The 16,717-nt window shown below is 28.7% G+C and overlaps 2 protein-coding genes across 2 annotated transcripts; both read left to right on the top strand.

Moving 5' to 3' along the window:
• Nucleotides 1–1,662: 1,662 nt before the first annotated feature.
• Nucleotides 1,663–8,471, top strand: LOC112683188. Its single transcript, XM_025554094.1, has 5 exons — nt 1,663–2,075; nt 4,733–4,904; nt 7,891–8,052; nt 8,128–8,194; nt 8,275–8,471. The coding sequence occupies exons 2-5, from the start codon at nt 4,874–4,876 to the stop codon at nt 8,366–8,368; spliced, it is 354 nt and encodes a 117-aa protein (XP_025409879.1). The 5' UTR covers nt 1,663–2,075; nt 4,733–4,873; the 3' UTR covers nt 8,369–8,471.
• A 705-nt stretch (nt 8,472–9,176) lies between these two features.
• Nucleotides 9,177–11,689, top strand: LOC112683189. Its single transcript, XM_025554095.1, has 8 exons — nt 9,177–9,208; nt 9,305–9,454; nt 9,817–9,923; nt 10,017–10,107; nt 10,243–10,363; nt 10,424–10,685; nt 10,808–10,959; nt 11,672–11,689. The coding sequence occupies exons 1-8, from the start codon at nt 9,177–9,179 to the stop codon at nt 11,687–11,689; spliced, it is 933 nt and encodes a 310-aa protein (XP_025409880.1).
• Nucleotides 11,690–16,717: the final 5,028 nt, after the last annotated feature.

The raw sequence follows: 16,717 nt of genomic DNA on the forward strand, positions 1-16,717 counted from the left end.
ATATAAAATTACAAAATAGAATATAAATAGGTAAAATATAATTTTTTTTTATTTTGTCGGCCCCCGGATGTGTTTAAGAATGTGTAAATTGGCCCGGGAACCACAAAAAGTTGGTCCAACCTGTCTAGAGTAACTACTCTATGGGTGAAACGAAGGGATGTGTTCGGTGGCGAACGTAGGAAAAGATTCCGGAGGGGGGAGGTTGAGAAAATGTAAAATGTTAATAAATAAAATGTTTTATCAGTCGTATATTTATATATAGTGGCATGAATTGGGGCCAATTTTTGGTGGTGCAGAGAAATAATAAACTGAAATTTCAATGTAATATTAGCTGATAATATTTATCTAACTTATATAATATTTTATAATTAATTTTTTTTTAATTATTATTATTTGAGTATTAAAATAACTATTAAACAATTGTTTTTTTCCTGTAGTTAAAAAAACATTTATGTAATTGGGGTATGTACAATGATCGTTGAGAGAGCCTTTTGTAACTAATCTATTGTATAATTATAATTTATTTTCTTGATGGTTTTCGATTTTTTGCTTAAAGCTCTATTATAAGTTTTTTCCTAATCAATCAAAAGTAATTTATATTGGTTGTCGGTGATTTTGAAAATTAAGTATGAATTATTATTCATAAACTGATAGTATAATTATCAAAGTATCTCCGCAAATTTTCTAGGACTCCTAGTATGAAATTCATTGAAAGCAAACGTAGAGATCAGCCGGATTTGATATAATATTTAAAATATTATAATTGTTTTGGAAATAATTTCTTCTGGGGCTAACCAGACAATATAATATGATTTTTATCGAATATATTACAGCACATATAGATACGTCATAAGATAAGATCAACATATTTAGCCCACGTTTACGTTACTATGCAGCATTATAATATAACCACAGGAATAATGGCAATATAGTAATTTTTAAGCATAAATTATGAAAAAAAAAAAAATGTAAATAAAACCTAGATGTATAATATAGTGTATCTATAGTCAATGAAAAATGATCCCAATATTTAATATAATTTTCACTTTTTACCATCATATAACATAATATAGTACCATTATTTTATTATGGCGTGATTGGTAGTATGAGAAATGCAAAAAAAATTACATCACACTTTTCATTCAAAAAAATCTGAACAAAACAATTTCCATGGAAAAATATATATCATCCACCGGAAATAAAAAGTAAATAACCTGATTTTTCGATTTTTCTTGCTTATAGGTAGTACAATATTTAAAAAAAAGAAATAGACAAAATAATAAAGTATTGTAGTGCAGTAGTTACACGCACACTATGATTAATATGCATATATTATTTTACTACTTATGTTATTCCTCAAAAGAGATTTCAAGTTCTTTCCATTGTATTTTAGTTACACAATTGGTATTAAGTAGTTATAGTGGCATTATATAGTATATATTTATACCTACAGTAAAATAAATTAAGAAAAATTATACAAAATTGAAAGAACTCATGAATGTATTTTTTATAGTTTGTATGCAGTTTAAAAATGGAAAAACAATTGTGCGTATGTATAATATAATCATTATATTATAATGGTGCGCGTGCTGTCATATAATGAGATGTTTATTTAAATATATATTTTAATGGACTTCGTACAGTAGTAGTGCGAAGCTTACATTTAAAAAGTAAGATTGTTGAATACATTTGGAGAAAGCATTTTTGTAAACGTCTTCTTCTTTTACAAACTTATACAACTGATTCATTCATTATAACATGTGTTTTTTCTCGTATTTTGTCTGCCGGCGTTCAACTGTAAACATCTGTCTGAAAACAAACAAATTCCTTTGCAAAAATCTAGTTGTACATTCAAATAAAGTCCACTCTTCTACACGAGATGACAGTTATTTCAAATTGTAACTGTCTTCAAACTGGAGTGTGGTACTTCAACTTGTCTTTAAAGTGTAAGCACGGAAAACTAACATATGAGTCTACGATGTACATAATATATTATACAGAATTATTATTTAATCATTAGTAGTGATTGTTCAAGCGATATTATTGGAAAATAATTTTTCTCATTACTTTTGTTAGTAAGTATTAATTAAATGTATCAGCTTTATTTAATTTTGTTCATTTTCTATCCTTATATTATACTTAAGGTGTAATTTAAAATTTAAAACAATATAATTTATTTATGTATCATGTATGTAAAAAATATAATAATTTATTAAAAAACTGTATATGTATGTAAAAATATCAAATACTTAATTAATCCTTATTTTTGTAATATTAATATTAGAAATGTATATAGAAGAAGAGCAGATATGTATCTAGAATGGGATCAGGACGAAATTAGATATAAGTATCAAACTTATAATCTTATAATATAGGGCTTCCAGGTTGGGCGATAAATAGTGATGAATGAATTGAAAAAAAATGACTGAGTAAAAAAGGTTATGTAGATTAATATTTCTAAAGAAGGTTGATAAAATAATAGAAAAAATAAATTCTTTGATAAATTAGCTTGAACTTTAATATTTTTTTTTAACTTATGCAAAAAAAGCATCTAAAATTTGGTGAAATCGAAAATGTCAAGTGTCTATAAACAGCATACATTTCATGAAAGTATTTTGAAACTATAAAATATTTCTAATAATTCAAATCGTTTAATGAAAATTCGTTGAAATATATAAGCTTTTAACGCTTAAAAATTTTTTTGCAACTTGTAAGCAAGTTTTTTTTATGGTTACAAAAAAATATTTCATCCATTTTTCAAGTCTTGTAAAAAAATTTAAATTCTTATGAATTATTGAATATAAAAATTTAATAAATTTTAGTAATTTTTATCGTTTTGTCAAAATGTAATACTTAAACACTTGTATTTTTTTAATTTTTTTTTATCAAGGCCAATTTTTTTATTTATCAAATATAGATATATATGAGGAAATTCGAATTAAATTCTCAAGACTTTTTATCCAACCAAAATTATATTTTCGACATTTTCGAAAAAAAAACGCTAAAAGATCAACTTTTTATAATTTACTCAATTTTTTTTTTTTAATTATATTTTCTAGAGTACGCTGATATGAGCTTTAAATGAAAATATCAAGTCTCAACGATTACTATTTTTGTGTTATGGTGAAAACAAAAATTCGATCTTTTCGAAAACTGGTATGCCATAAATTTTGCTTTTTTTTCATAACTTTCCATCAATTTTTCATAAATGTTAAAAGAAGTGTAGAGAAGTTCGTAATATTAGCGTCTCAAAAGTATCAACTAGACAAGGTTCCCTACATCAAATCTCTTATGATTTTGATGATTGAAGAAATTCGCCTGATCTAAATCGTGTACACATACACGAAAAAAATATATGATGGTAAGACCAACACTTGTTTCATTCAGAATCTAATATTTTAGTATTGAGAAAATAAAGAAAAAGTGGTGTGTACCAGATTGTGCGCGACAGAAGTGAAATATATGATTTAATATGAATATGTGCTTCAATATGGGACGTGACGGGGACTTGGCAGTAGCATATTTAGATCGGGGTGACCGATTTGGTTATCATAATCTATAATAAGATTATAGTCAAAATCATATTAAGTTTTGTGTGCACATATTTGTGCTATAGTTTTGATTTTGTGAATTTACATGATATATAGAATTACGTGACGCTACTACATAATATGTTTTGTCAAATCTATAGATATTTTGGATTAAACGATAACATTTACTACAGTCTATTCTTAGTGTTAGATATAAAAAATACGTATATTTGATTAATTTTGAACTACCGTGTAATTTTTATTTATTTATTTAAACGAACGAACAAACGTACAGATAAATACATACGTTTATGTGTACAGTTTATTTTATATTGTATGCATTAGAAACAATAAATTCCAATATAATAAAATAAAATAAATACATAAATATATATATTTTATTAATAAAATAAATACCAATGCACGAAAAATTAATTTTCTTAGAAAATGTATACATCACACGTATGTAATACACATACATTAATAAAACTAAAATTTACAATTTAAATCACGAAATATGTATATACTGAAAAGTCTATTACAAAATTCGAATACTGCTAAAAATGTTCATTAGGAATTTAATTATTTAAATGAAATATTAACAAATTAAATAATTTATGAACTATTTTCATCATTATTATTAGGTTTGAAAATTATGCAAACGTTCTACGGTAATAATTTTAGTTAAAAAGTTCAAGAAGTATCCATAAAAAAATGTTATTAATACATTTTTATATTAATAAAATTTGTACAAATACGAACAAATATTGCCTAAATTTGTGTAACTTAAGTGACAAAATATATTTTTTCGTATTTATTCTTTTGGTGAAATTATTAACACTTTTCCAATTCGTAAAGAATATGTTGTTATAGATCGTCGGATAATACAATTGTATAAGAGAGTAAAATATCATCACTTGATACTCACCGTATACATCTATCTTTAAACAAGATTGCATTAAATCCGTTGTTTAAGAAAAAATGTAATTCATATATTTACATGTATTATCGTAAGTTGTATTGCTTGTGTTAGGGTAAAATATAAAAAAAACCAGTACGTCCTTACAAAATGTGATTTACTTTTGTGAAAAGAAAAATGTAATGATAAACATTATTTCAGTGTCTTTCATAACCATTTATGTAAATGAAATAAATAAATTATTAACTATTTTTTACTATCACTTTTCTACACACTTATGTAGGTACTGAATTTGCTTATACATCAAGCAGTGTAGGTTGTTTCCACAATGTACAACTTCAAAAGTTAACGGCCGGCCACCTGAATCACTTGCAAATTCTAAAAACAGTCTTCCGAATTCTTGCTAATAATTAGCTGTCGTTGGATGCTGATTTTAAAGTTCTTCATCAAAATGGGTGAGTTACGTGAAGTTTACCTAAATTTTAATTTTTTTGTTTCACGTTGGAAGTTTGGACTTGTAAATACTTGGGAATAAAATGGTAAATAGCGGCATAGATTAAAAAAAAAAAAATTGCAGTAATTAGGGGTCCAACTTCTTGAATCACAAAATGTATGTCCACACCTACTACCGGACATCGTTTTATACGTCATCAGCACCACCATCACTATCACTTGTCCCATCCATCTTCGTCTTGCTACCTTCACATGTGTGATTGTGAGCTTGTACAATATTTTTACGAAACAATATTTTTCGATAATGTCCCTTTGTCAGTTGTCTCCAAATTATCGGTTGGTGCGATTCACTTTGCCATTTTTTGTATAATTGGTCATCAACAGGCATTATGATAAACGCGGTATATATTTTTACTATCGGTTTTTGGATGCAGACACGTGAATTCTTCGTTGGGGACTTGAGCCGGAAAGTTTATTATTTTCAAGGTACTCAAGTAAAAACGATTATGTGTCAACTTATGTTATACACTCGATGGCCGTTGTCATATGTATGTGTGACTACCTGGTTAAAGTTACCAACGAGGGATTCATGTGTTCGCATCTCAAAGCAAACTATGATATTCAAAACTACGTTGTCCATTATCAGTAAACTATTTCTGCAAACAAAAAAAAAAAAATCATAATTATTGCAAAACTAATGGCACCGAACGATAATTAATGGACCTTATATATTAGATCCTGAAGTTTTGAAATAACTGGAAGTATAAATATAATGTCAAGGGGGTTCAAATATGAAACAAAAATACTAGACATAAGTAACGAAAAATATTTACGAGTGATCCTAGGCCAGAAAAAATGAAATCAGCATTGCGAAAAACAGCGACGATGAACATGAGAAAGCAATACAATGGAACAATTATCACAAAGCATTTATCTCCTTTAATTATACGCCATTAAAGATAACTAAGATATTTTTAAAATAGACCACTAATCTTTCTCGTATTTTCTCTGATTAATTTTATGTTTATATTAAAACTGTAATACAAAATAATTATTATAAACATAAATTTTTACTAACGATATTGTATATACGGGTCCTTTAGGATTACTGAACTACCATTCTGATGTTAAAAAATGTAATTATTGGTATAAACAATTATAATTAATATCGTGTCGTTGTAACGAACTTTATTGATTATTGATCGAATATATCTAGTATAATGTATTTAAATAGCTTTATAATAAAGTATAAAATATCTTAGTAGTTGGTTTTTTCTTATAAGTCATATCATGTAAGCAGGGCCGGTTTTAAGGGGGGGGGGGGGCATCGGTGGGCAATTGCCCGGGGGTGGCCACACTTTGGGGGCGGCAAATTTAGACTCAGATAAAATAAAGAAAAATTGTAATGCTTCTATGTAAGTAAAAAAAATAATAAATAAAAAAATATTAAATTTAAAAATAATCGTACAATTTTATTTATTATTATTATTATTATTATTAATAATAATTTTAATTCGTAATATATCAATTGATTATTCAACTCTAGTTTATTTTTAGTGAGGTGTACTATAAATATAATTAGATAACCAAAATCAAATCGTTATCGGATGTTCGCCATCGGAAATCATCAAAATAAAACTATTTTTAACAATATTATTGTCGACAAACGACGTATAGATTTCTACGAAATACTATGTAAAATGTAGATATGTGTTGTGTTGTGAACAATTGGTTATGTTTTTATTGTCAGCTCAGTGCACGGTGTCCACTCTTCCGTAATTTCGTTAATCGTTATACTTACTTTTATATTATTAAACTAGTACCTATATTACTGTTGGATTTTTGATTGGAAGATTATAATTTAATAAAAGGTAAGTTAATTTTATTTATTATAATTGGTAGGTATAAAATATTATAAAATATGAAATTTGTTTCGACTATATACATTTTCGGTTTATATGATCGATGATTCTTAAGCTAGTTCTAAATAATATATTTTATTGAATTACGAGTAAAGTATCAAACGTTTATTTTTTTATTTTAATTTTGTCGATTCCTAGAAAAAAAAAATCGGGTATATTTTTTTAAGCCCGTCCCTTAACCATCATAGGGCATATTTGCAAATAAATAATAATTCAAATTATTTAACTAGGTACATCATGTATAAATATGTACAATTATACACCTATTAAAGAAATTATCGAAGTTTGCCCTAACAAAATTACAAGTACGGAATTCAGATTGTGAAAATTAAATTAATTTTTGAAATTTTGAATTTTGATAATAGCCAATAGGTTATATTTAACCACATATTTAACTTGAAGTTAATTTTAACTGTGAAAGTAGGTAATCTAATAAATTATTTTTATTAATTTGTTTTCTTTAGGTTGAAAAAGAACATTTTTAACAAAAATGATTTAAAAAACTGCCTTTATTAGATTATAAAAAGATTGATATTTAGTATTTTGCCTATATTTTGGTACCTATCTATATTAATGCATGTATTTTAATATTTTATCACCAGTAAATTATTTGAGTTTAGTTAAGAATACTTTTTTAGTAATTATTTATTGATATTAATAAATTTAAAATAAGTAACTGTAAAAAAAAAAAAATGTGTTACCCATTTCAAATCACAATTTTTTGTACCCTTCGATAAAACCTAAAAGTTTTGTGCCTATGATGTATGTACCTACTTACCTATATAATTTGAATCGATAAAATAAATAAGAATGTGTTAATTGTTACTTGATATGTGAGTATGATGAAATACATAGTATAAAAACTAAGTGTTAAAATTTATAACTTAATAATTAATATTGTAAGGTTGAGGTAACTAACTATACTAGGTATATTTTAAATTTGCGTACAATTATTATGAATATTAATACATTTGCTATGAGTTGTATGTAGTAGTTTAATCTATAGAAAATAATAGTTAATAAATATAGTTATGTGAGAATAATTGTGTCATTACCATTTTCATAGGTATCCAAGTTAATTATATTTTAATGGCACCGAAGAGAGTCAAAACTAGTGGTGCTCACAATCGTAATGAAGCAAGAAAGAAGAAAGAAAAACTTAATGAAGTTTTAAAAAACACAAAAAATATTGGTTCAATGTTCAAGCAGATGAGCAAGTCTCAACATGGTAAGAAAAAAATACTAAAATTAATTATAAATTTAATAATTTAAATGTTTAATACTTAAATAGTTTCCATTTTAGATAAATCAAATGAAATCGGTGAAAAACGTAGTGATAACATCTACTTGGATAATGTTAAGGATCTAAAGTTAGGTTCTTACACAAAAATGATATAAATGTATCAAATTATAATTATAGTGAATTCATTTTTTTTTTTTTTTTTTTTAGATTTATTAAGAAAGAAATGCCTTTTTCTGATAATCAGATTGTTAAAATGCCTGATGATAACTTAAAACATACTGAAGTCTCTGAGTATGCATAGTATGCATAGTGCACTTACAATTTAATATAATTTAGTAATGAGTACTTACATGGTTATGTTTCAAAAAAAAATTTAAAAGGGTTGGCAGATAGATTAGTTTTGTCAGGATACTAGATGGAAACATTTAAATTACTCTAAAGTCAGAGAAATACCAGTATGTGTATATTATTTATACGGAAATGTTATTAATTTAATACAGTGCTTTTACTGCAATAATACAATTTTTTCTGATTTAAGTATTTAAGTTTTATAACTAAATAATTGGTTATAGCTCTAATTTTTTAGATTTTTAAAATTATTTTAATTTATTAACTGTCCATCAATCAATTAAATCAACATTGATAATAATTTACTTCAATATATTTATATGGTATTTTATTTTTTTCAGTAAAATTTACTCCTAATAATTGTATATTATCAGTCATATGTTATTATTTATTAATATTTTAAATACATTTTGATTAGGTTACGCTAAAATACAAGTAAATTTATAATTTTCAGCTTAAGAAAAACAGAGATATCTTTATATGAAATCGATGAAAAACGTAACTATTTAAAAATTGATGAATTTTTTGAGTTTGAGTAAGTATATTAATTTGGTTTATCATATATTTTTCTTGTTTTCTGTTATTTAGGAATTTTTTAAAATTATTTATTGGTATTTACATATTTAATTATAATATATTTTCAAATTTTAAATTTTGAGTAACGCGAGGGATTTAGTGATTTTGAATATTTTACTTTTAAACGTTTAAATAATACATTTCTAGTTAGTTAACAGAACTAATTTTGTAATACTTAAAATTATATGATCAATTTAGAATATAGGTATAGAACTTGGTAATTCTTATTAATATATTTTACCATTTCTTACATTTTATCTACAATCTTAACAATAATATTAAAATTAATATGTTTATGTGATTTATTTTGTAGGTCAGATCCAGCTAAATGGGAAATAAATGAATATATAATTGATTATATTTGTAAAAATGGGTATAGTCAAAATTTAGATTCAGGTTTCAGTCAATCAAAAAGAATTTATCAGTCAGTTGTAGAGGTTCATTTAGAAATATCAATCGTTATGTAAATATAAGTTTTTTTGAAACAGTTTTAGTCAATGGCAATAAATGCCTTCAAAAGTATCTAGTTTATTCACCATCTAAGGGTTCAGTTTATTTTATTCCCTGCTATTTATTTAAAAATACTTCAGAATTTTCAAAAAATGGGTTTTCGGATTAGAAAAGACCAAAATCAATAGATAAACATGAAAATTCACTTTCACCTAAAACATGTGTAGTTAACATGAAAAACAGATCTTCTAAATTGAACAATATTAATGAAGCGCTTACTTTTCAATTCGAAACAGAAAAAATATATTGGAAAAATGTGCTCACGCGAGTTTGCGCTGTTGTCAAATAGTTATCTAGTCGTGGTTTACCTTTTAGAGGTGACAATGAAAATATTGGTTCACCGCACAATGGTAACTTTATGATGTGTCTTAAATTGATTGCTGAGTTTGATCCTTTTTTGGCCAATCATTTATCAAATTATGGTAATCCTGGGAAAGGTCACACTTTTTATTTATCTCATTCAACTTACGAACAATTTATTAAATTTATGGCATCTAAAGTACAAAATAAAATAGTCGAAGAAGTCATAAGTGCACAATATTTCTCTATAATTATTGATTCAACTCCAGATATTGCACACGTTGATCAACTTTCTTTTATATTAAGGTATGTAAATGATGGAGGTTTACCAGTAGAAAGATTTTTATGTTTTTTAGAAAATATTGGACATAAATCCCAGTGTATGGCTGATGCAGTATTTTCTACTTAAAAAAAATTTAATATTGATATTACATATTTAAGAGGTCAGTCATATGACAACGCGAAAAATATGTCTGGTCTTTACTCAGGCCTCCAGGCTAGAATTAAAGAAATTTCCCCGTTAGCTGACTTTGTTCCTTGTTCAGCACACTCTTTGAATTTAGTAGGATCATGTGCAGCAAGTTGCTGCAAGGAAGCCAATATATTTTTTAATTTTATTCAGAATATTTATACATTTTTTGCTGCATCTACTCATCGTTGGAACTTACTTAAAGTAAATTTAACCTTAAAAAGTCTCTCTGATACAAGATGGTCCGCACGAGATGATGCATGTAAAGCTCTGAACCAAAATTGGGATAACATTAAACAAAGTTTGTGTGACATATTAGAAAATATAAATGAAAAACCTAATACCCATAATGAAGCTCGTGGTTTGCTTAAATTGATGAACCGTTTTGAAGTTACCTTTATGTCATTATTTTGGGGTGATTTACTTCAACGATTTAATGTAGCTAATAAATATCTACAATCTGTGTTAATATTGATGTATGTATTGTTTGTGATCAATATGAATCATTGATAAGATATGTCATAAATCTCCGTTCAGATGATATGTTTACACATTATGAAAAACTAGCCTTGAGAATGTGTAAAAATAAATATGAAACAATTTATAAACGTATAAAAAGAAGGTCAAAATATCATGATGAAACAACTAATGATAATGAAATTAATTTAGCCGGTAGCTTAGAATTTAAAGTAAATACATATTTTGTGATATGTGATTCTTTAATAGAATAATTAACAAGTAGAAAGTTAGCTTATGATAATGTGATCTCAAAGTATAGTTTTTTTTTAAAACTTACCAAGATAAAATCATCAGAAGTTCGTGTTTCAGCGGAACATTTGTGTTCAATATATAAAAAAGATTTAGATGTAGTATTTATTAATGAATGTGTTCATTTCCAAAGTTACATTCAAAGTAAAATAATCCTCCAACAACTATAATTGCTATGAGTTCTATATTAAAAACAGAAGAATTAGAAGACATCTACCCTTATGTGAGTATTGCTTTACACATGTTTTTATGTACTCCGTATTCAAATTGTAATTCTGAACGGTCATTTTCAACTCTACGTCGTATTAAATCTTATGTAAGATCAACAATATCTAAAGAGAGATTAAATGCACTTGCTATATTGAATATTGAATCAGAAATAACAAAACAAATTAAATTTGAAGATATTATTGATAATTTTGCTACTATTCAATCTAGAAAAAAGTTATAGAAAATATCTTATTGTTTGTTATAATTCACTGTTTATACTATTGAATATGTTTATTATAAGAAGTAGATAGTACTTACGTTGTAAGTTCTTGTTTTTCTTTATTTACTATTAAAAATGTAGAGATGTTGTATCATACAAATTGGAATACTATGTTATTTTATAAATTTAATTTTACTTTCTAGATATCAATGTGTTCCTAAGTTAAAATATATTCACTGTATTGGTACTTGGTAGAATGGCATGTGTTGAAATTGATTTGATAAAATGTAATTTGTATTCATTCATATATATTATTGGTATGTTTAAAGAACAAAGGCAAACTTATACTATTTTTAATTTGGTTAGTTTTGTTGGTTAATAGTTTGTGTACCTACAGTTTTATAGGATTTTTCACATGCATCACCATAAAATATAAGTGTGACCCAAATATGGCTTGCCATTATTTATTATCCGGACTTAAAAAGTTATATTTTTTTTTAACTTTTATTATACGGCGTACAATCTGTAAATTAGTTATTACAATAAGTATGCATGCGGAATATATACTATAGCTTGACATTGGTACGTGATAAAAGCAGCCACCCAATGGCGACACTTTCTAATATGATTAGGTTAATTTTTTTCCTATATATATATTTTTTTAATTGGTATTTAAGTCTCTGCACCACTTTCTATTTAATCGACGAGGAGGATTACCAGGAATGGTGTCGGAACCTAGAGCGGTAATAAGTGGATTGGAGTGGTTCATCAGTCGGGAGCGGAAACGTTTATAAAGAATTTTGGTAGTTTCTTCTATTGTATTAATATTTAAGTCTGTATGAAGGGTGTGATTAGAAACATAAAAAGGGGCATTCGTGATTATACGGAGGGTTGTAGATTGAAAGGTTTGAATTTTATTTGTGTTTGATTTTTTGGCTACGCCCCATAGTTGAATACCGTACGTCCAAATGGGCATTAATAGAGTTTTATATAAGAGTAATTTTGTTTTTATATTAAGTTTAGAGTGTTTTCCGAGTAAGAATTGTAGTGATTTCCTTCTAGAGTTCAGGAGGATTTTTTTCTTTTTTATGTGGTCTGCCCAGGTTAATCGTTGATCTAGAAATAGGCCCAGATAACGGGCGCTAGAGGATTTTGGAATGATTAGGTTATTTAGGTTTATAGGTGGTACGGTTCCACGATTCAATGTAAAGGTTAGATGAGTAGATTTTTTCATGATTTATTTTTATTTTCCATTTGTCATACCAGGAAGACATAAGGTTTAGGTGGTTTTGTAGATTCATGCCAGCAATTGTTGGGTCTTTGTGTGAGGAGTAAATAATTTTGTCGTCGGCAAAATCTGCAACTGAGGTGTAAGGGGTTGTCGGTTGATCAGCTGAATACAGATTGTAAAGAGTGGGGGATGAGACGGCTCCTTGGGGGACCCCGGCGGAAATTCGAGCCAAGGATGACATTTCTGATCCAATTTTGGTCACAAAGTAACGGTCTTCAAGATAAGATTTATAAAATAGGTAGTAGGGTAGAGGTAAATTTTTTTTTAATTTGTACAAGAGACCAGGATGCCACACTTTATCAAACGCTTGAGATACATCAAGTAGGGCTGCTGAACAGTATTCTTTTTTTTCTAGGGAATTAGATATGGAGTCAGTCAGTCTGTGTATTTGGTGAATGGTTGAGTGACGTTCACGAAAACCGAATTGGGTCTGTGGTATAACTGATACATCATTTAAGAAAGGAGAAATACGTTTTAAAATTAATTTTTCACAAAGTTTACCGAAGAGTGGTAGGAGACTTATGGGTCGATATGAGGACGGAGTATCGGGGGGTTTGCCTGGCTTTTAGAATTAAGATGATGACTGAGGTTTTCCATTGGAGCGGAAAATGGGAAAGTCTTATGATAGCGTTTAATATGTGCGCAAGGTGTATTATAGCTTTTTTCGGTAACTGTAGAGATACTTCTGCGGTAATCAAGTCCAGACCAGGCGAAACAGGTTTAGGTGCACGATAAAGTGGAAATGGGGTTGTGAGGGAGTTTGCAATATAATTTTCAAATGTATTGTTAACAATGTCGTGGTGAGGTTGGAAGACTTCAATCAAATGGGAGCGGAAACGTTCAGATTTTTCAGCATCAGTTTGGCACCAAGTATTATCTTGACTTTTTAGGGGGGAATTTGTGGGTTTTTGTTACAAACTGTTTCGAGATGCTCTCCAAAGAGAACCATTTTGCGATGTAAGCAAAGAAACCCAAGAACCGAAATTCTCATTTCTTAATTGTTTTAAAGTACGTTTGAGTAAGGAAGCAAGATTGTTGAACTTATTTTTATTAGATGAGAGACGGGTACGTTGCCAGATAGATCTGGCACGTCGTTTTTTAGCGATTAGTTCACGGATATGAGTAGGAACTGGGGGGGAGTTTTGGGCATTCCCCAGTTTTTTAATAGTCGAACTCCAAGCAGCTGTTTGAATTATACTCGTAAAATGTTGAACAGCGTTTTCTAGTTCATTTGGGCATTTAAGACTAGTTTTTAGGTCGATGTTTTGGTCAATTATTTCGCGGAATTTAATCCAGTCCGTAATACCATCCGTAAGGCAAGCTTGACGGGGCCGGGGAGAAGGTTGTGCATCCAGAGAAAGAACAACCGAAGTATGGTCTGAGCATAGATCTAAGCAATTATTTATGACGTTTTGTAATCTAGTAGGGATATTAACTACAAATATATCTAAGATATCTGGGCGTTTATTTATAGACGTTGGCCAGTAAGTTGGGTCAGGGGGAGCTAGTATGGAATATTTTTTTTGATTAACTATTTGGAGTAAAGTACGTCCTTTAGGGTTAGAAGTGTGGCAGCCCCAGGATTGGTTTTTGGCATTTAGGTCGCCGCCGACTACAAAATAGTGACCTAAAGAATTAAAAAAATGTTCATATTGTAGTGGCGTAATTTTGTGTTTGGGTGGGCAGTAAGTTGCTGCAATAGTGATTGGAGTGTGATTTAATTTTATTGTTAAAATGGCAGCTTGTAAAAAGTTTTCCTGTATATTTGGACAGGGAGTAAATAGAAGTGAAGATTTAATGAGAATCGCGGCACCAGCGTGTGAGGTGTTGTCCGAGTGGCATGAATTAATTATTTTGCAACCTGGTATTGAAAAATTGGTGTTAGTTGTGAAATGTGTTTCTGAGATTAGTGCTATGTCTATTCTTTTATCATTTAGCGTCATTATAAGTTCGTTTCTTTGATTTGTTAAACCATTAGCGTTCCACATGAGAATAACCAATGATTGGGAAGTGAATGAATTATTTGAGTTACTTGACATTTTGTGCAAGAAGACGGTCGAGAACTGTTGTGAGGAGAAAAAGTAAAGGATTGATTAGTGCTTTAAATTCATTAAGAAAGTTTGAAAGTGTGTTATCGTTAATTTGATTATTAGAAGTTGGATCAGAGTTATTATTATGAGTAGCCTGTGCGTAAGTCTGAGAACGTTTTGGAGGTGTATAATCATTGACAGTTGGCTGTTGGGTGGCTTCACAATTAGTATTTTTAGTAATATTTATATTATTTACAACATTTTTATTATTTTGATAGTTACCATGATTATTTGTGGCAGGTTTCCGGAGTTGTTGAAGATCTTTGTATATTTTACAACCTTTGTAGTTGGCCGGATGGTCACTCTTACACAGGGCACATTTGGCGGGCGTGGTGGTGGATTTAGTACAGGAAGTAGAGGGGTGGTTGTCACCACAACGAACACATCTTGGAGAATATGAACAGTATTTTCTTGAGTGGCCGTAGTCTTGGCAGTTCAAGCATTGAATAATGTCTTTGCGTTTATGAGGCTCTTCAATTTTGACTTTTGTGTGAAGCAATGAAGTGACGTGAAATAATTCTGTATTGATTACTGCTGGAACTAAATCAACGAAGAACATGGGCAGTTTAATTTTTGTTATTTTTTGAAGGACGTTGACAACTTGACGAACTGAGAAACCCATATCTTCTATGGCAGTTCCAATATCTTCAATAGGAGTTGAAGGATGTAGGTTACGTATAACTATGCGGAACGATTTTTCCTCATGTGGTTGATATGTATGGTATTGCGCATCTTTCTCTTTTAAGAGGTGTATTATTTTTCGGTACGAATCAGGGTTTGCTGTTTGGATTTTTATGACGTTGGTGGATGATTTAAATGTAAAGTTTTCCGAGCCTATTAATTCAATTAATGTGTTGCGAAAGCCTGCAAAATCAAGCAAATCTCGGACGAATATCGGAGGTGGTAGTTTGATTTTAGGAGTTTGAGCATCACTGATGTCATCAGTATTATTTATTGGTGGTGAGAGCGTGCTGATATTCTCTACGTTATCATTTGTGGCTAAAGGGCTGTATCTATTTGCAGTTACGAACATTGGTTTATTTTTTTTTGATTCATGTTCATCGGCTTTAGGTGAAGAGAGAGTGCGTTTTTGATTTTTGTTTTTTGACATTATTTTCGTCCGTGTTTAAAGACGAATCGAAAACATCGCTTGACGTACTTTGCGTTCGAATTGATAGAGTGTTATTTCGATTACGAGTAGAAGGTATATTTGTTGGTTGTTTTGTTTTCTCGATAAAATTCATATTTGATTTGGGCGAACTCATTATGCTAATTGGAAGATAAGACGCCGCGATGCGACGCAACGACAAACGTAATGACTAACGACCGCCGACCTATGGTCGGGGCGTCCGGTGACTTTTATCGGTACGACAGTACCTACTTTATATTTAATTATAGTGTATAATATATAATTATATTTACCCGTTTTTTTGAGTTAATATGAATATTTGGCGTTTACCCACTCTGATATGGGTCAAGTACTATTGGAAATTTTTTTACGCGTACAACGATATAAAGTTTGTGACATTTGATAACTAGGTCGATAAATTACAGAACATTTAAGAATGAGCGAAATATTAACGTGTGGAACGAATGACGTTCGGCGCATGAATAAGTTATATTTTAAACATTTTAATTTAAATTACTTTTTCTACTTATTCGGTAATGGTAAGAAATCATAGTTAATAAATTTATATACCTACTTATATATATATAACTATAATACATTTAAGTTATAATTAATATGTATGAATAATACGTTTTGTGTTAAGGTATAATGAAATGGGAAGTTATTCGCGAGCGTAGCGACCGGCTTTGGTTGAGTAGTTAAGAATACATAATTGACTCTCTTTGGAGTTCTTATATAT

Source organism: Sipha flava, unplaced genomic scaffold (genome assembly GCF_003268045.1).
Source record: "Sipha flava isolate LNK unplaced genomic scaffold, YSA_version1 221_pilon_pilon, whole genome shotgun sequence".
In the NCBI taxonomy this organism is placed as follows: Eukaryota; Metazoa; Arthropoda; class Insecta; order Hemiptera; family Aphididae; genus Sipha; species Sipha flava.

Bases quoted from the DNA above. Each gene is read 5' to 3' on its own strand.
- LOC112683188 (XM_025554094.1), top strand. From the start codon at position 4,874: ATGCTGATTTTAAAGTTCTTCATCAAAATGG. The intron at 8,053-8,127 runs GTAAGAAAAAAA...TTTCCATTTTAG, and splicing joins GATGAGCAAGTCTCAACATG to ATAAATCAAATGAAATCGGT. The intron at 8,195-8,274 runs GTTAGGTTCTTA...TTTTTTTTTTAG, and splicing joins GATAATGTTAAGGATCTAAA to ATTTATTAAGAAAGAAATGC.
- LOC112683189 (XM_025554095.1), top strand. From the start codon at position 9,177: ATGATCAATTTAGAATATAGGTATAGAACTTG. The intron at 9,924-10,016 runs GTAATCCTGGGA...AAAATAAAATAG, and splicing joins CAATCATTTATCAAATTATG to TCGAAGAAGTCATAAGTGCA. The intron at 10,364-10,423 runs GTAGGATCATGT...AATTTTATTCAG, and splicing joins CAGCACACTCTTTGAATTTA to AATATTTATACATTTTTTGC.